The sequence below is a fragment of the Podarcis melisellensis genome (assembly GCF_964234715.1).
Source record: "Podarcis melisellensis genome assembly, chromosome: 14".
Classification (NCBI taxonomy): Eukaryota; Metazoa; Chordata; class Lepidosauria; order Squamata; family Lacertidae; genus Podarcis; species Podarcis melisellensis.
This window is the reverse complement of record NC_138546.1, coordinates 8556158-8576843: the sequence shown is the minus strand read 5'-3', so window position 1 is coordinate 8576843 and position 20686 is coordinate 8556158. Positions and strand designations below refer to the sequence as shown.

The window sequence follows — 20686 nt, the reverse complement described above, 5'->3', positions numbered from 1 at the left end:
CAAATAGGTTTGGGAACGTCCCCTGCCTGAAACCCTGGGAAGCCATTGCTGCCAGTCAGTGTAAACAGTACTAAGTTAAATTGACCAATGACCTGGCCAAGCATAAGACAGCTTTCTATATCTGCATCTTCTTAATATGAAACTGCAGGAAGGGAGGGATCCAGGCAAATGGGAACTATTTCCCTGGATGTAATATATGATGGAATGCAAGTGGTGCTGTGGTCTAAACCACTGAGCCTCTTGGACTTGTTGATTGGAAGGTCAGCAGCTTGAATCCCTGCGACGGGGTGAGCTCCCGTTGCTCTGTCCCAGCTCCTACCAACCTAGCAGTTCAAAAGCACACCAGTGCAAGTAGATAAGTAGGTACCGCTGTGGCGGGAAGGTAAACGGCGTTTCCGTGTGCTCTGGTTTGTGTCACGGTGTTCTGTTGCGCCAGAAGTGGTTTAGTCCTGCTGGCCACATGGACAAACGCTGGCTCCCTCAACCTGAAAGCAAATTGAGCGCCATAACCTCATAGTTGCCTTTGACTGGACTTAACTGTCCAGGGGTCCTCTACCTTTTTAGCTATATGATGTGACCACATTTGGAATACTGGGTACAGTTCTGCTCAGAAAAGGATGCTGTAGAATGCAGGAAATGCTTAGATCAGGGTCTGGAGAAGTGGCGTAGCGGGGCCTGTGACCCACCCACCCCATGCTATGCCACTGGTCTAGAACAGCTGCCTTATGAGGAAATCACTTGGCGTTTTTAAAAGGGTTTTTTTTGGGGGGGGAGTGAGCAATGGACATGGACATGGTAGAGGTGTCTAAAATTATCTTAGGTGTGGAGAAAGGGCACAGGGAAAGGGGAATGATGATGATGATGGTGGTGGTGATAATTATATCCTGCCCATCTGGTTGGGCTTCCCCAGCCACTCTGGGCAGCTCACTTCATATCTAAAAACATAATAAAATCATCAAGTGTTGAAAACCTCCTGATACAGAGCTGCCTTCAGATGTCTTCTAAAAGTTGCATAGTTCTTTATCTCCTTGACATCTGAAGGGATGGCGTTCCACAGGGAGGGTGGCACTACCAAGAAGGCCCTCTGTCTGGTTCCCTGTAACCTCATTTCTTGCAGTGAGGTAACTGCCAGAAGGCCCTCAGAGCTGGACCCCAGTGTCCAGGCTGAGCGATGGGGGTGGAGATGCTCCTTCGGGTATACTGGGCCGAGGCTGTTTAGGGTTTTAAAGGTCAGCACCAACACTTAGAATTGTGCTCAGAAACGTACTGGGAGCCAGTAAAAATATATCTGAAGAAGTGTGCATACACACGAAAGTTCATACAAAGAACAAACTTAGTTGGTCTCTAAGGTGCTACTGGACAATTTTTAAATGTTTTTTACAAATGTTGTCAGACCAACACAGCTACCTACCTGAATCTAGTACTGGGAGCCAGTGAAGATCCTTTAGGACCGGTGTCATATGGTCTTGGCGGCCACTCCCAGTCACTGGTCTAGCTGCCGCATTCTGGATTAGTTGTAGTTTCCAGGTCACCTTCAATGGTAACCCAACACAGAGCGCATTGCAGTAGTCCAAGCGGGAGATAACTAGAGCATGCACCACTCTGGCAAGACAGTCTGCAGGTAGGTAGGGTCTCAGCCAGCGTACCAAATGGAGCTGGTAGACAGCTGCCCTGGACACAGAATTGACCTCCGCCTCCATGGACAGCTGTGAGTCCAGAATGACTCCCGGGCTGCACACCTGGTCCTTCAGGGGCATAGTTATCCTATTCAGGACCAGGGAGTTCTCCACACCTGCCTGCCCCCTGTTCCCCAATAGCAGTACTTCTGTTTTATCAGGATTCAACCTCAACCTGTTAGCCTCCATCCATCCTCCAACCACCTCCAGAAACTCCCTCTCTCATAATCCCAGTACCCAGTGGGACTATCCAATGAGAGCAGAATGATGGGAGACTTCGGACAGACATCTTCACCCAGCATGTAGTTAAACTATGGGATTTGCTCTCACAAAATGTTTTGAATGCCAACAATTCAAACGGCTTTAAGAGGGGATTAGACGAATTTATAGAGGCTGTCTTTCTTCTAGGCAGATTGTTTATTCAGGGCTCATCCTGATCCTCCTGCACAAAGCTTATGCATAAGTTAGACTATGGCCTTTATTCATTCAGATTTCTTTCCGGGGAGGTCATGCAACAACAAACATTCGTCCCAATTTGCTTGCACAGAGTGAATACGTCTTTCTGTTTCCATGCCATGCTTTGCAATGCCTATACCTGTCACTTTCCAAACCACATCAAGGTGGATTTGTCATACAGGCTCAAAAGAGCACAGATTTTAATTGCCCAACCCAAAATTTATGGTACGCCCTTGAACCCTGGTCCCAGCCACTGCCCAATGCTTTTAGGACTATTTCAGATGGCCTTCCAGATTTATTTATGTATAGACGTATTTCCCTCCCATAAAAATATCAGACTGGTGTGCTCATATAGTGATGGCCTGCTCATCTTGATTCATTTGCCTAGAGTTGTTTGGAAGATTAGACAACTTTGGCTATCTATGGAGCATTCATTCTGATTTGCTTGCAATAAAATTATATGACGTTGTGCTGCACGGTTGCGACCCCCTGCTTCCTAGTGCATTTTCCTATCACTTTCTTTATTGGGGAAAAAATGATTTTTGGGAGAGGGTGGGGAGGGGAAGTGGAATTTTTGCTCAAGAGCACCACTCAGCTTTTATTGGGCAACCTGAAATGCTGCTGTGTGGTTGAATCCCACCTGAAAACAAAAAGAGCCTGGAGACTCCCCTGTGCTCCTGTCCCTTTCCTTCTTCCCTCTCCATCCCACTGTTGACATGGTAAGTCAGGATGCGGCAGAAATTCAATTTAAAGGTGAACCTGACCTAATTGCACTTCACAAAACAATATGTGGACTCAAGAAACAGCCATCCTTCGAAATGGACACTTTTCTGAACATTCTAATGTGGCTCTCCGGCCAAGTAAGGGATGTAACAAAGTGCACATCCCGCAGTGAAGTGTGCCTAAAAATGCAAATATTAGCAAAGGTAATGTACCAAAAAAAAATTAAATGCATTGGGGCTGGTAAAATGGCTTTGCATGCATTTGTATATGAGACAAAGTTGTTTACAAATGTCTGTACGTTTGGATAAATTTGACTAAATACTCGTGAATTTTTCGTAACGAATTTTCGCAAAATGCAAAAACTGCTAACTGGGGAAGCGTGGAGAACCAAACTTAAGATCGGAGAGGCTGATAGGGCCTGAAATTGACGGGTCCATCTATCCCTGGTTGGTAGTCAAATGGCAGCAGCCATAAGCGGTCTTCTTCCTGCCGTCCCCTCTCTCTCTCTCTCCCCCCGACTGCACTGGAAACATGCAGAAACCCTTCAGGGAGACCAGCCCATAATAAAATGTCAAGAAGCTGCAGGCCAGGATGCCCGATTCTGTTGCTTTCTCCTTTTATGGTCAAGCTGCCAGCTCAGAGTCGCTTCCTTGTGATAAACCATCCGATTCAAGGCTGCGATTAAGCAGAGCAAGCTGGTCCTCCGGGAGGGAAGCGGGGGCGCAAACAGAGGCTGGAGGAGGAGGAGGAGGAAGGGGGGGTGTCCAAAAGAACGATGTTGTTTTTGAAGAAGGAAGTGTGGGGTGCTGGGGGAAAGCTTGTGTTTTCAAAGTGGTACCGTTTAACCCAGTCATCACCTGGGGAGGAAAAAGAGGCTGCGCTGGATATCTCCTCTGCTGTATAGATAGTCATTTGGGGCTGAGATCCAGCCCAGGACCCCCCTCCCCAAATGTTCACCCAAAAATGTCACATGATGGAGCAAGCAGCAAGCAGATCCTGGATCATGGGGTGCATAAAACGCTCAGGGGGCACCTGGGAATGAGACCGTGGAGGAGAAGGGACTGCCATGCCTTTTGTCCCCGTCCCCCAACCGTGTTGTCAGAACTTTTGACATGCCCCTGTTTAATTTCCCGGGCCCTTCTCCTTTCTAGTGTTGACTGTTGGCGTAGCTCAGCCTGAGTGGAATTCCGTTCTCTGCTAAGTGCACCCAATTAAATTTGTCAGCAGCAGGGGTGATTAGCAGGATTAAAAGGAGGGAGCAGAACTTTGAGCCTGGAACTGAGGAAAAGCTTAAATGAGGACTCTCTCCGAGGCTGCCAGCTGGGGTAAATTCAAGCATGTGCAAAAACTTATACAGTGGTACCTCGGGTTACATACGCTTCAGGTTACAGACTCCGCTAACCCAGAAATATTACCTCGGGTTAAGAACTTTGCCTCAGGATAAGAACAGAAATCGCGCAGCAGCAGCGGGAGGCCCCATTAGCTAAAGTGGTGCTTCAGGTTAAGTACAGTTTCAGGTTAAGAACGGACCTCCGGAACGAATTAAGTACTTAACCTGAGGTACCACTATGCAATCATACCTCATGTTGTGTTTGCTAAGCCCCGTCAGATGTTTGGCTTCCAAAAATAGTTCGCAAACAGTCACTTCTGGGTTTGCTGCATTCGGGAACCAAAACGTTCGAGAACTAAGCTGTTCGAAAACCAAGGTACGACTGTTGTTTGATCGCAGAGATTTCCTTCCAGAAGCATACAGAGCTTCGGATGTGTCCTGAAGATATATAACCAGATCTGTCTGTGCTCTATGCTCTTATGAGGTTTGTCAGTTGATAGATGCAGTAAACACCTTTCTGCTACAAAACGACGCTTCCCCTTTTGCTCTCTGTTCCCTTCTTGGCCATTCCAGCTGCATACTTTTAGAACATACCTGCTCACCTGCAAAGAATCCTGGGAACTGTAGGTTTTTTAAAATGAAGATGCTGTGGATTAGTTACAGATAGGTAGCCGTGTTGGTCTGCCATTTCTGGTCACCCCCGTGTTTGTACAAGCCCGCCGTGTTGGTCTGCATGCACACAAAAGCTCATACCAAGAACTAACTTAGTTGGTCTTTAAGGTGCTACTGGAAGGAATTTTTTTTGTTATGCTGTGGATTGTATGAGAGGTAAACTACAGTTCCCAGGATCCTTGGGGGCAGGGTAGAATGTGCTTTAAACGTATGGTGTATAGAGTGTAGAGGGAGAGAGGGATTGCGGTCTGGCCTACATCGCTGTTACGTCAGTTTCCTCTCTCTTGCTTTTTGTGGCAGCCCCGGGAACTGTCCAAAAACATCACATCCATTGTGGACCCCAGTTTAAAGAACCACCGATCTATTGGGAACTTGCCCTTTTCTATTTTTGAAATAGAAACAACTTGAATCTTTAACCTTTTGTCTCCAGTGTTGTCCCAGAGGACAAAAACCAAGAAGTCCATTGTTGCTAACCTAGGGAGTGTGATAAAAATAAAAGTATTGTGTGTGCATTGTGGGCGCCTCTGGTTTTCTGCTGATCCCCCGATGCACAGGACTGGCAAGTGATACAGAGACTTGTCTGGATGCTCAGAAGTCATGAACTTCTGAGAAGCAGAAACTCAGTGCTAGGTCACTGGCTTTGCCCGTGATGGCTGGTGCATTAGGACAGATGTGTCACCCACCAAAAGCTCCCTTTTGCCTGCCACCCGACTTCCAACTGGTCCAGCGAGTGCCCCTGCTTCTCAGCTTCCTCCTCTTCCTCTTTAGTCTCAGTGTTGCCACTTGTAGAACTCAGCAGAGAGGAGGATGGGAACAGAACTAGAATCAGACAGCTCTGTTTGTCATGGGCTCTCTGGTGCCACCTACTGTTGACCTCCCTGCTTTTTGCCCTAATGTAGTCCCAATGGGTGCTAGAAGGTCTTCAGTTCCGCTGCTGGCATCTCCACTTAGCACAGGGGTGGGGGATTGGATCGGAATCCTTATCTCTCCTATCCGAACCCCCTGGGCCAAGTTTGACAGGTGGGCGTGGCTGCCCACAAGCCAATCACCAGATGCCACAATGACATCATGGGCACTCAGTTGATTGTTGCTTACAAAGCGCAGCGCAGTGAGGTTTTTTAAAGTGCCAGAAACCAGCTGATTGGTGTGTGCCTGTAAATCTCTTTAGCCCCGCTGTCTTTTTACCTGCACCACACCTCTCATCGTATGTAATGTTGCATATAGGGCACGTGGGCATGGTTTGGCCAAAATGGCATTCTTCCTGCTTCTGTGTAATAAATAACCAGCGGTATATTTTGGAAAAGTGTTTGCTTGCTACACATTTTGGCACATTGCCGTCAAGTTTGGCGTGGTGGCTCTTGAGCTCAAGGAGCAGGATTTGGCCTGTGCTTGGATACAGTGGGGTGCCATTTTGAATGGAGATGGTGGGCTGAACCTTTCAAAAATGCACTTTTTAAAAATGTTCCTTTGAATTCCTAAGCAATGCCCAGTATGAAGTTGCTGGTAGATGTTTAATAAACTCTTTTGAAGATTCCTGCATTACTGTGATTCAGATCTTGTTTCTATACAGTGGCGTAGCATGGGGGGTGCAGGGGGGCCCGGTCGCACCGGGCGCAACATCTGGGGGTTAGGGTTAGGGGGCGCAAATCCATGGGTTAGGGAGCGCAAATGACTTGCCTTGCCCCGGGTACTGACAACCCACGCTACGCCACTGTTTCTATATGAAATGGTAGGTACCGTATACACCAAGCCCAAATAACTCACCATACTCTTGAATATCCCAGACTTAATACCTGTTTCCTCTTTATCTACAGATCGAGAAGACCAGTCCATTCTTTGCACGTAAGTAGAACCAGTTTGATCATGCACACCTTTCGATTTCTGTTCACATTTTCGCTTGCGGACAGTACAATTGATATTATCAGTTGGCATATGTGTAGCTCTTAGACTGAATAGCATGTTCTGGACCAAAACCTGTAGGTTCGGAATTGTTTTTAAAGGCAGCCCTGGACTGTCCGTCTACACAACCCACCTCCCTTTGTTGTCTTTCCCATTTTAAGCTTGTAAGCTCCATTTTGTGGGAGCTTGTTAATTTCCACCCTCCAGACTTTTGAAAGAACTGCAGGTCAGTTACCAAACATTGTCCTCCCATCTTCTCTGACTCGCCATCAGGATGTTCCCCAGGCTACAACCACTCCCAGGCACTTCTCGCCATCCTTGAATACTTTTTCCCTGGCTGGAATTTGTCATCGAACTGTGATATTGCCCCCTGCTTGCCTGGATGGATGATGATAATGATAATGATAATAATTAATAATAATAATAATAATAATAATAATAATAATAATAATAATTCATACCCTGCCCATCTGGCTGGGTTTCCCCAGCCACTCTGGGTGGCTTCCAATAAAACACTAACATACAATAACCTATTAAACATGAAAAGCTTCCCGAAAGAGGGCTGCCTTCAGATGTCTTCTAAAAGTCTGGTAGTTATTTTTCTCTTTGACATCTGGTGGGAGGGCGTTCCACAGGGCGGGTGCCACTACTGAGAAGGCCCTCTGCAAAATATGTGTGCAGTGTGTGTATTTGCACTATACGTTCAAAGTATCAGGCCACTTTAGACTAAGGTTACCAGATTTTTTTTTCAATGAATCCGGGGACACGTTTCAACTTTCTACTAAATAGGTGGATTTTGTCAGGGGACTGATTTGTAAATCCGGGGACTGTCCCTGGGAAATGGGAATGTCTGGTAACCTTACTTTGGGCAGCTATAGCTTCTCCCAAAGGGTACTGGGAGCTGTAGTTTGTTCAGGGTGTGCTGAGTTGTCAGGAGAGACCCCTATTCCCCATCACTGAGCTACAATTCCCAGAGTTCCGTGGGGAGAGGGATTGACTGTTAAAAAACTCTGGGAACTACATTACAAATCCTCCAACAGGGGCTGTACTCTGACTTCATGCTAATCCAAGACTGATGTGGCACTACATATCCTCCAGGGCAGGCTGCCTGATGACAGCATTACGTTTTTATGTCTATAGGAAGATATTAGGAGAAATTTCCACTAAGACTCTGGTGAATTTTCATGGTGACTTTATTTTAAAAATGCAAGCTGATGTGCAAATGTGGAAAACTGAATTTAAGACTGAAAAACTGAGAAGGCAGTATTGACAGATTCACCCGTGCCCTGTGTTTACCTTCCATTTTAATGGACTGTGAACGGGAGGTGTGCAGGGTGACGCTGCGGTCTGGGGCAATATCAGTGAGCAAGGAAAGATTTTATTACATGTTGGATAGCAAAGCCTTTGCTGCCAAGCAGTTGACCACAAACTCCAGGTATAGCTTGCCAGAAATGCTCAGCGCCAGCTGCTCCAAACTCCAAGGCGCTTTGATGTTTGGGAACTAAAATGGGAGACACCTCCACCTCTTCACTCTTGCAGCTAAAAGTAGATTCAGTAGTAGTAGCAGGTTGGGTTTTCTTTTGTTTTTGTTTTAAAGGAAACATCCGCTTTCAAAGGAGTGTTTTCTCTGTGAGTCTGCAGTCTGGGCAGTGCTTTTTTTTCTAGAAAAAAATGTTTAGAGGTACAGTGGTACCTCGGGTTAAGTACTTAATTCGTTCCGGAGGTCCATACCTAACCTGAAACTATTCTTAACCTGAAGCACCACTTTAGCTAATGGGTCTCCTGCTGCCGCCGGGCCGCCGGAGCACGATTTCTGTTCTCATCCTGAAGCAAAGTTCTTAACCTGAAGCACTATTTCTGGATTAGCGGAGTCTGTAACCTGAAGCGTATGTAACCTGAGGTACCACTGTACTCAAGAAAATCCCTGTTTTATAGTTCAAATTGGGAAAAATAAATACAGTAAATGGACAAAGATTCACAAAATGTTTGGGGGTATGCGTACCCCCAGAAAAGAAGCACTGAGTCTGGGTGTGCTTTTGGGTAGGCCAGAGTACTGACTCACTCAGAGGGGCAGTGGCCAACCTCTCTAGCAAGTGACTACTTTGGGCTCACACTTCAGTTAATTTACTTAGGAATGGAGGAAGTTGCTTTAGAGCAGGTTAGTTGTCTGTTGCGTCCTATACTGCCGACTGATGGGCAGCAGATCTTTCCAGCTCTCCGGTAGCATCAACTTCTACCTGCCCCTTTCAATGCAGATGCCGAGGATCAGACTGGAAATCTTTTTCATGCAAAGTCTGGGCGATGGCACAGAACTGTAACATTAACGATGCAATATTTAAATATTATTGGCAGCCCGGGGGGTGGGGTGGGGGCTAACCGCATGGAGATTTTAAGATACCAGCCTCTTCCAGGTTACCTGTTTGCTAAGCATTCACCTTGATTTGTTTGCTGGGAGGCTGGAGGGCATTGTGCAAAGTAAGCCCAAATTCTAGTGCATTTTCTGCATCACTTTCCTTACTGCAAAAAGTCTAGGCTGTGGGGGGAGTGGGAATGTTGGCTTGTCAGCCATGATTGTTCAATTTGAATAGGCCATTATGTGACTGACTGTCACTCGGAAATAGCAGCGGTCTGTAAGCGCCCACGTTTGACGCCCTTCCAAACTGCATAGTCTGTGAGGTCAGGCAGCCAAGACACCCCCCCAATGACACAGCATGGGTTTCTATGGAAGCCGCCCAGAGTGGCTGGGGAGGCCCAGCCAGATGGGCGGGGTATAAATAAATTATTATTATTTATTATTATTATTATTATTATTATTATTATTATTATTATTAAAGGATTGGCTGTGGAGCCTCCATGTTTAAAGGCAGTGTATATCTGAGCAGCAGTTGCTTGGCTGGCAATAATAATAATAATAATAATAATAATAATAATAATAATAATAATAATATATTTTTTTATTTATACCCCGCCCATCTGGCTCGGTTTCCCCAGCCACTCTGGACGGCTTCCAGCAGAATATTAAAATGCATGCTCTCATGCCATGCTTGTTGGCTTTGCTAGAGGTATCTAGTTGTTGTCCAGCTCCCCTTAAGAAACAGGATACTGGATTAGATGTGCCCTTGCAAGAGGATCCTTACTGTGATGCCACAGGGTAGGTAGTTTTTCTGATTTCAGAACTGGGGAGGGGGGGAATAGGGTCTCCGGCAAACTGTTCCTGCCCTCGGGCAAAGGAAATTCAGCGGAAGAGGAAGGATGGCTAAAGTATAATAAGTGAAGTTAATGTATTTTTTTTTTAAGCACGGTTTTGGTCTTCCCAAAAGCAAGGATGTAAAGTAGATTTATGTGAAAGCCTTTTACGCAAATGTCTTCAAACTGGCATGTTTAGTCTGGAGCCGTTCCCAGAACACTTAATTTTTATCAATAAAACATGCACATATTTCAGCTTCGGGCCCCATGTGAAGCTGCAGGCAGACTTGAAACTGTGCGAGATCAGGGTTCATCATCCCCCCCAAGAAACCATTTGAAGAAAGAGGCTGGCTCCTTAGGCAGAGTTTATCCTGCTCCAGAGCTGTTCACTTCAGAGGGGCTTGGACAGAGAGCTCACACGTCCTCCCTTAAGAACACAGGAGCATTGCCTTCCTGGATCTGACCGATGGTCCTTCTGGCCTCAGCGACAGCCAGGCACCAGTTGGTGGTGTGTTAGCCAGGGCATTTGGGTGCCCCCTAGTTTGTCTTGTATCTCTTTGTGTTGATGTTGTTGATGTTCTTCTTTAGTTGTTTAGTCGTGTCCGACTCTTCGTGACCCCATGGACCAGAGCATGTCAGGCACTCCTGTCTTCCACTGCCTCCCGCAGTTTGGTCAAACTCATGCTGGTAGCTTCGAGAACACTGTCCAACCATCTCGTCCTCTGTCATCCCCTTCTCCTTGTGCCCTCCATCTTTCCCAACATCAGGGTCTTTTCCAGAGAGTCTTCTCTTCTCATGAGGTGGCCAAAGTATTGGAGCCTCAGCTTCAGGACCTGTCCTTCCAGTGAGCACTCAGGGCTGATTTCCTTCAGAATGGAGAGGTTTGATCTTCTTGCAGTCCATGGGACTCTCAAGAGTCTCCTCCAGCACCATAATTCAAAAGCATCCATTCTTCGGTGATGTGTTGACATGGCTTTGTTATTTTTGTAGAAGTCTGCTAGGCAGTACAGTGGTACCTCAGGTTACATACGCTTCAGGTTACAGACTCCGCTAACCCAGAAATATTACCTCGGGTTAAGTACTTTGCTTCAGGATGAGAACAGAAATTGTGCTCCGGCGGCACGGCAGCAGCAGGAGGCCCCATTAGCTAAAGTGGTGCTTCAGGTTAAGAACAGTTTCAGGTTAAGTATGGACCTCCAGAACGAATTAAGTACTTAACCCGAGGTACCACTGTACAGTCATACCTCGGGTTACAGAAGCTTCAGGTTGCGCGTCTTTGAGTTGTGGTTAAACCACTGTGGAAATTGTACCTCTGTAGCAAACTACAGTCCCTAGTAGGAAAGCTGTGACTTCTAATACAATATACTCACCATATATTTAGAAAACTACTAGGGACTGTAGTTTTCTACAGAGCTACAATTTCCACAGTGGTTTAACTGTCAGCCCTCCTTACCTGGGAGCTCTGGGAATTGTAGCTCTGTGAAGGGTTTCCTGACAACTTCCGGCACCCTTAGCAAACTGCTCTGAAAGTAGTCTTGTAGCACTTTAAACAGTCATGGCTTCCCCCACGGAACAGCACCCTAGGAAGAAAGAGCGTCTAGCCTTCTTAAGGCTTGGTGCCAACACAAAGCGTCCTCCTACCTTCCTCCTCTCGGGTGTGCATGTGGTGCTGTCGCATGGACATTTATCTGTGGGTCGGCGTTTGAGAAGAGGCACCTCCTAATTAGGAAAAGGAATTGAGCAGAGCGGAGTTGGTGGAACAGCTCCAAGATCAAAGGAACCTCAGGCAGATCCACTCTTCACTCCTCTGCAAATGTCCTTCCTTTTTTTAAAAAAAGAAAATGCTTCCTTGATGTGTTTGTGTCTTCACTTCAGAAATACAAGAGGATGTTGGGGAGGCAAATGAATTGGGGGCCGTTATCCCAGATGCAACCATCTTGTCCCTGCTTTTAGTTACTGTTCTGATGGGAATGGGGAACTTTTTTCCAGACTGAGGGCCACGAACCCTTCTGTGAAAGCTTCTGGGGGCCACATGGCAGTGGTGGGCAGGGTCTGAGGCAGGAGCAAGGAGACTCGGGGGTCGGCAAGGTTTACCTCGCCTAGGCCGGTTCGCTCCAGTGAAGATGCCTGTGATTTCCGGTATCTGCGCAGATGCGATTTCCGGTGCCGCGGAAGCGAGTCTCTGTGCCGTGCTGCGCCAGTTTAGTGCAGCATGCGGGGACTCACCGAGCTGGTAGCTTGGTTCGGGGGCGGCTCGTGGGCCGGTTAAACAACCCCCATGTGCTACTTGTGGCCCATGGGCCCAAGGTTGCCTATCCCTGAAGGAGAGCAACAAATGTAAATGTTCCTTTTGTACAGTTGGCTACTTTCTATACACCCTGTCCCCTCGGTCCTCCGTCCAGATATTTTCAGAGTTTGAAGGGCACATTCCAGTCAGGCAAAAACATTCAAGGAAGGTGCAAAGCAAGGCCGGTGAAGGGTATGTAGCCCTAGGGAGAGAATCAAGGGCCAGGCAGGGACTGAGGGCCAGGTTGGAGATAATGCGAAATAACATTTGTAAGTTTAAAGCCCAACGCCCAGCTGTGGATATTTCCAAACCCCTGGACGACGTCCCAGACAAATGAGTAAGCTTCAAGGCTTGGTTATGCACTCCTGAGATAGCTATCTATCTTGTTGTGTTGTTTCCACATCCATTCCCCAATATTTTAAAAGATGGGCGTTCAAGACTGAAGGAACTTGGAATCAAGGCAAAAAGCTCTCCGGCCCTTTAGGACTCCTGACTCCTCTCAGTTTAATATTGGATAAGTGGCAAGGAGTATGAAAGCCCGTGTGGAATAGTGGTTAGAGTGCCAAACTAGGTCCTGGGAGATCAGGGTTCAAATCCTTGCATAGCCACAAAGTCCACTGAGCGACTCTGGGGCAGCTGCTGTTTCTCAGTCTAACCTACCTCACAGGGTTGCTGAGAGGATAAAATGGAGAGCAGCAGAATAATAATAATAATGATAATAATAATAATAATAATAATTTATTATTTATACCCCGCCCATCTGGCTGGGTTTCCTCAGCCACTCTGGGCGGCTTCCAACAAAATATTAAAATACAATAGTCTGTTAAACATTAAAAGCTTCCCTAAACAGGGCTGCCCTAAACAGCCCTTCTCATCTTGCAAACTCATAAATATGAACAGCCTAAAGTAATGGTTGACTCCACTGAGTACAGTAAATATAATAAAATTAAGCATGTGCGTTTGATAACTGCTGAAGGAGAGCAAAAGTGTGTTCTCTTCTTTAACAGCCCTCAACCCATTTCCTTTTCTAATGAATAAAAGTATATTCCAGTTTAGTTAAATAAAACCTTCAGTCAGCACAACCAATACAATTAACATTTATAAATCACACAGGGCATTTCCTCACAAATGTACGTGAAAGTGCCTTGGGGAGAGGGAAGGGGATATTGGAGGAAGGAACTGTTTCTAGATAAACAGAACAAAGGAATACACAAGCAATACATTAGGTTTTAATCATAGATCCATGGGTGCTCACAGCTTGAGCTCCTTGGACAAAAGGTGGAGTAGAACACAACACCTCAGCTCTCACCTGTGGCTCCTAGAAGGTGTCAGCAGGTGACAGCAGCCACAATCCCAGGAAATGGCTTCAACTGGCCAGCTGCACCAGGTGAGGGTAGCCAACAGGTCTCAAACCCTCAATGAATTAGGGACTTCCGCTGTGAAGACAGGTTCCGGCAGAGTAAGCGGACGAGACCAAGAGTGGGTCCAACAGTCAAGATGGCAGTTTCTGCACATGGGTCTGAGCTCCCACACACATGTTGCAAGGGACCTAGAACGGGTTGTTGCTAGATCTCACAGTTTGGTGGGCATGGTGTCGCATGAATTCTCAGAGGCAGAGCGGAAAGGCAGTAGATCCATTGTTGTTGGAGTATGTTGTAGGAAGTTTAATCTAGTATTTGCGTGGTCAGGCGGAGTCCCCCAAAACCCTGGGCGGCCCCCGTGTGGAATAATGACTCAAGACAACGTGCTATGCAGTGGTTCTCAACCACTGCATCCCCAGATGGTGTTGGACTACAACTCCCATCATCCCTGACCACTGATCATGCTGGCTAGGAATGATGGGAGTTGTAGTCCAACAACATCTGGGGACCCACAGGTTGAGAAACACTGTGCTATGGGATTAAAATTGGCCACAACTTTATTATCTTTCAGATGTCGGTAGATCTTGGCTCAGGCATTGGGTGTTTATCCCTCCCAGTCCCCCGCTGGGGATCTGGGGTACATCAGGGTTATCCAGTGGGGGGGGGGGAATAGGCTGGCTCTGGAGAACATATGTTCAAGCAGAGAGAGTCCACTCCAGTTATGCCGCCGTCGCAGGGGAGAGCAATGACAACCTCTAGGCATATGGCAAAAGATTCCCCTCAAACAACCCCTTTAATGGGGAACCATGGTATCGCCCAGCAAAGAGGAAGGGGGCGTGGGTCACTGCTACACGCCCTCCCCCATTTAGGGAAAATAGACTAAGGATTCCACCCAAGGCCTGATACCGTCAAAGTTGTGACGTTTTGCTACGGGAAAGGCAAACCTGCCAATGCAGGGAAATTCCTTTCCTGCCCTTCAGCAGTGACCTTGACGTAGCAGCGCCCACGTACCTGTGGAGAAAAGGTTAACCTGCAAAAGAAGTCTTAACTGAGGGTGGGTAGGGTGGGAGAAGCTCTGGAGCCAACTGAGGATGCCCAGGTAAGATCCTCCCCCTATTGTGTGGGCAGGTGGTCCCTCCCCCTACCTGGAGGAGGTGGAGACCTCCAGGGGAAGGTGAAGCCAAGCCTGTGCTAATGGTCCTGCACAGAGTCCAGGGGGCTGCGCGACCACGCAAAGGGCGCCCCCCATTTAATGTGGGCAGCGGTCATTCTCTGGGGCCAGCAGAGGTCAGAATGAATGGGCTTCGTCTTGGCTGGATCTGTCTCTCCCTCCCTCCCTCCTTCCCTCTCCCCTAGTGGAAGCAGAATAGCACTCAGCTTGTGGCATTGTGGTCTAAACCACTGAGTCTCTTGGGCTTGCCGATCAGAAGGTCGGCAGTTCGAATCCCCGTGACTGGGTGAGCTCCCATTGCTCGGTCCCTGCTGCAGCCAACCTAGCAGTTCAAAAGCACACCTGTGCAAGTAGATAAATAGGTACCGCCATGGTGGGAAGGTAAATGGTGTTTCTGTGCACTCTGGCTTCCATCGCAGTGTTCCGTTACACCATAATTGGTTTAGCCCTGCTGGCCACATGACCAGGAAAGCTGTCTGTGGACAAACGCCAGCTCCCTTGGCCTGAAAGCGAGAGGAGCGCCGCAATCCCATTTAGTCCTTTACCTTTTCCCTTTCCCTGATTGCTGAGTGGTGGGAGAGAAATGCAATGCTACCTTCCCTCTCTCCTCTCCTTTCCTCCTTAGAGGGGAATCTGGTGCCGGCAAAACGGAAAATACCAAGAAAGTCATTCAGTATCTGGCTGTCGTGGCATCCTCTCACAAGGGCAAGAAGGACACCAGCATCACGGTAAGCATTCTCTGGAGCAGCCTCTTCTGTCTCGACAAACAAAAACAACGTGAATGTCTCCTAGGGGAGCACCGGGATAGTCTTTAGTTAACAATGGTACTTGGACCAGGCCGGCCCCTTTGCAGCTCAGGCCGTTTTCTGCATCCCTTTCGTTGCCAAATTGCTGACATATTACTGAGAGGACGCAGTTATGTCACAACCCCTGTGTGTTTATGGAAAAAGGGCTCTTTGTTTGACATCCCCTCCTTAAGCGCAGGCAAGCGGGAGAAGAGCGCATAGCTTTCCATATGCGGCTCCTCCTCTGGGGAAATGTGGAAGTCCACTCCCCATCTTTAAAGCTTATGGGTGAGACAGGGCTGGATCCTTTCCTTCCATCAGGCCTGCGGGGGGACCTGTGGCTCTCGGGATGATGTGGGACTCCATCTCCCATCAGCTCCCTAGCCAATATGGCCAATGGTCATGGGAGGTGGGAGTTAGGGACAGGGTATAAATTCAATTCAGCTTGCGTATTTTAACATGGACCTGCCCAATCTTCCCTTTCCGAAACAAGATGCAAACCAGACGCCCTCCGAAATCTGCACTTCCCCAAATTTTTGCAGTGTGGCTCTCTAGCCAGCTCCTGTGTGCAGCAATGCATTCCATAAATGTAAAACATGCAATACATGCCTATATTGGTGACAGTAAGATCCCAGCATATGTTGTATTTGGCAGAAGTGTATTTATTTATTTTTAAAATGCACCTGTTCAAAGAAATCCGCACTCAGATTCTGATGAATTTTCACGAGGACTTAAAAGAAAAATGGCAGGTTGATGTGGAAAAAGTGGAGAGCTCAATTTAAGACTCTATCACCTATCTCTCCCCCCCCCCGCCCCCGAGCAAAACATTTATTTAGGTCATATCTAAACGTACCAGTGCAGATCCACAGGTTGGTCCTTCTGCCTTTCTTTTCCTTGAGGAGGTGTGTTGTGTGTCTGTTTGCATGTATAATATACATGCATACATACATACAAACACCTGCCGCTGTGGATTGTGAATTCAGGTGGAAACACCTTTTTTTAAAAAAAAGTATTTCGGGATGTGACAGGAATGATACTGACAACTGTTTTATTAGATATCTTCGAGACCAAAAGTTCATCGAGGACTGGGGGAAATTTGTTGAGTACCTGAAAAGAATATGTGGATGTGAAATCCCACACTGGTGGGATTTCAAGAAGCACTGTGAAAGTCGAGATACATTGTTAAAAAGAAATAGGAGTGGTAGGGAAGTTTAATGGCAATATAAACAGAGGAATGCGTAAACTGAGAAGTAAATATGGATGGTTGTCAGAGAAGCCGAAGGAAGTCCAAAAAGAACCAAATTTGTGAAAACCTGACAGAATTGTATATTTGTGTTGGAAAATAATAAAAATTATTTATATATAAAAAAGAAGATACTGACAACTGTTTTATGCCGTGTTATCTGACTGCAGCAAGGTCCATCTTTTGCTTACGTGAGTAACCTGGATTATTTGGTGTGTGTGTGTGTATATATATACAAAGGCACGGAGTGTAGATCTGCATGGTGTTTTTGCACTCCACCTTCTAGAAGAAATCACCCAATGGTTCAATGTGCCAAGATCCCACATGGCCCAGGGCAACAATAGCACCCAGGGTTCACGTGTATGTTCTCCCAATGTCCTGATCTCAAATGCACCATTGTCAGAGTTAGTGGTCCGGGTTTCATCAGGTCTTGCTCCCAGAAAAAGTGTGCTTGGGATCACCATCTTCATGAGAACTGAAGCCACGAGAGTTGCTTTTCCCAGTAGCACTGCTCGGTTTTGCCCACTGGAATCGTTTCCTCTTTGCAACACATCTCGGAAGAGCAAAAGAAGTGTCGTTTCGAGAGGAAACAGCCCCAAGCAGTGATGTGCTTCAAACTGGACCGCTTTTGAAAGAGTGCCTTACTCTCCCCAAGGATCACAGTGTGGTAGTTGATTGACATCATCCCGGTCTGCTTGCACGCTGTTCGTTTATGGACATTGCTTCCTGCCTGCCCTCTGCTACACCTGCAACAAACCTCCTTCCGCATGCCTTCAAAGTGGCCAGGTTATAACAATCTCCATGCAGAAGAATTAAGCTTTAAACTTTGGGAATTTATTTAATACAGACTTGGCAGTTTTGCAGCAGCGATAGGCGCCAGTTATGCAGGAAAGAGTAGCTGAGTGAGACATGGCAGAGACCATCTAACCTGTGTACAAACCATACATTTAGGGCACATTTGAAGTGCATTCCCTCCCCTGCAAAAAAACCCTGAGAATGGTAATCTGTTAAGGGTTCTGGCAATGGTAGCTCTTTGCATCCTCAACAAACTACAGTTCCCTGAATACTGTTTTGGGGGCCATGTGCGTGCTTTAAATGTATGGTGTGGACACAGCCCTAGTTCTGATCTCCAAGGTTTCAGAGGCCTTTTCTCCTTTTTGATTGATGCTTTCACAAAGCACACCCCCCCCAAGGACAATGGAAACCTCACATGTGGGGCTCCTTGTCCATCAATAATTTTGAAAGTTCAGTTCTGGTTTCAGAAATGATCCAGTATTCCTGGCAGAGAATGACTTGACTAAAACTCCAGAAGCGAAGTGCCAATTGAACAGCTGTTATGCACAGCATAGTTTGGCAGCTAAGTCTACAGATGTTACTTGTCCCTCTGTCCACTCCTCCCCAAACAACTGGCCTAGTGGCGAAGAAATGGAACATAGTTATTTGCCCATATTGACAGCTTGAAAGGAAAAAAAAGGAAACTGTTCTCTTCCAGTTCACGGGAGTTTTGCTATCTAATCACCTGGAGCTGATTCATAATCACCACAGGTGATGAGTGGAAGAGACCGTTTAGAAGCCCAAAGCAAAGTATGCCTCTTTTGGAAAGATATTCGCCTCCGATATTCCGCCTCCCTCTTTCTTTGACCTAAATCTGTTAACTGGCCTGTTGTCATTGCTTTCGGAATTTGCTTAATTAGCGTTTGCCTGGATACATTGCATGGCTTGTGTGTGTGTGTGTTCATCATCATCATCTGTGTGTAACTGCATGTATGCATTTGCACAGGGGTTGGGGAATCTGGATATTTAAAAAAAAACACCAAAATAATGCATTGTCATATTCAATCTTTTCAAAAGCCCTGCATTTAACATGATTAATTAATGCTTTGTGCTGCATTACCTTACAGGTTTTTATTTTTTGGCCATTTCTTTCCTTTGCCTAATTTACAGCATTGTCCCCTTGCTAAGTGAACGCTTCAACACTCTAGGTCCGGGGTTTGAGGAAAGGGTTTGAGGGGAAGAGTTCTTAGCAGGTCGTTTCAGAATATCATGGCCAGCCTTTGATGGAGCATTGGACACACAGTGAAAAGAGTTGTGTTGCCCTCCGTTGTGGCCATCAGAAGAAAGGATTTCATTTGCAGCAACCAGCTGCCTTCTCCACCCAGAGGAGGCTTGATGGACAGTGCCCGGCTAAACAAGGAGCAGGAAGAAACAGAGAGCTCAACATTTACGGCAGGCCGCTTCAGGCTTCTCATTCCCATCCCTTGCAGAGATAATCTCCAAAATGCTTGTAGACTGGAATGTGCAAAGCACAGGACACCCATGGCCTCCCCAGATGTTCTTGGAGTCCAGCTCCCATCAGCCCCAATAGCCAGGGATGATGGGAGATGGAGTCCAGCAATGTATGGAGGGCTAGACTGGTATAAAATACCCAGTGCTGTGGTTCCCACCTCTTTATGCTGTGTGTGTTGTGGTAGAATCCTGACTGGGGTGCCCATAGCAAAAGAAAGCCCTGCCCGGCGTGCATTACAATATACATGCATTTTTTAAAAAATAAGAGATTATCTGCAGGGGAGGGAATCAAGGCTGAAGCCTCTGTATGCATCTTGTGTGTGTCTGTTCACAGTGGAGAGACTTGTTCTCTTTCTGATGATAATGGCGTTTGAATCCATTTTAGGGTGAGCTGGAGAAACAGCTGCTGCAGGCGAACCCCATCCTCGAAGCTTTCGGGAATGCCAAAACCGTGAAGAACGACAACTCTTCCCGATTTGTAAGTTGGAAGTGATATAATACTGCTTTGAATGTTATAGACCAAGTGGGACTTGACTATGAGCTATGGGGTGCCAACAAGAATGCACTGGGCCCAGAAAATCATTTGCCTCTGGGAAACATAAGCTACGAGGTGTATGGATCTCAATGACACAGTGTTTTAAAGTATATCCATTGTCCCATGCCCTCCGGCATTTCTCTGATGAAAATAGGGGTGTCCTAAGTAAAAGCGGGACGTTCCTGTCTCAAATCAGAAATCAGGATGGCTTCTGTAAATCTGACACCGCCTCTGGAAAATAGGCACAATTGGAGCTGGAGATCCCTTCTTGAATCCAGAAAACAACTTCAATCACAATTCTCAGCCACGTGAGGGGTTACCAGTGTGCCCCCCCCAGTGCAATGGCCCCCTTAAGGTCTTCCTCTGGTACCCACGAAACCAGGGGGACCCCTTCACTGCCCTCTTGGTCATGAGGTGTGAAAGTTACCCATTTCTCACGCGGAAAGTACATAGAGCTGAAGGAGGAAGCGGAAGAGTGATGTTCTCTCCCACTTCCTCTTTCAGCTCTATGGTCTTTTCGAGGCTCAGTTCCACTGGATCCAACTTTTACGCAGATCCCTCGGGGGAAACCAAACTCTGCATGCGCCCATGTTCTCTCTATCTGGGCACCTGGGGGAGCTGATCTAGGAGAGGGCAAGCGGAGTGACAAGAGGGGGTGGCCCTCAAAAATTCAGATCCGCCCATGTGTCCAAAAATGGTTTTTCAACTACAGTCATACCTCATGTTACGTTTGCTTCATGTTACGTTTTACCAGGTTGCGTCCTGTGGCGATCTGGAAGTACCGGAAAGGGTTACTTCCGGGTTTCGCCGCTCGCGCATGCGCAGATGTGCAAAATGACGTCACGCGCATGCACAGAAGCAGCGAATCGCAACCTGCATGTGCGCAGACACGCCGCTGCGGGTTGCGTCCTTTTCATGTTGCGAACAGGCCTCCAGAACGGATCCTGTTCGCAACCAAAGGTACCACTGTATATCTCTGTGCAGAGTCCCTTCCAGCTAACCCCCTCCCAATTCCATTCTGGTTAAGTTAGACTGCGGAAGCCTATAATTCTCATGTTGTGCTAGCAGATATCAAA

The 20686-nt window shown here is 47.0% G+C and overlaps 1 protein-coding gene across 1 annotated transcript in view; it reads left to right on the top strand.

The window, feature by feature from the left end:
- MYH11 (myosin heavy chain 11) overlaps positions 1-20686 on the top strand; it is a 91577-nt gene that overhangs the window by 16910 nt on the left and 53981 nt on the right. The window contains exons 4-7 of the mRNA XM_081889442.1: positions 6672-6699; positions 15387-15489; positions 16960-16980; positions 19461-19553. Coding sequence (XP_081745568.1) covers positions 6672-6699; positions 15387-15489; positions 16960-16980; positions 19461-19553 — 245 coding nt within the window. The remainder of the gene's footprint in view (positions 1-6671; positions 6700-15386; positions 15490-16959; positions 16981-19460; positions 19554-20686) is intronic.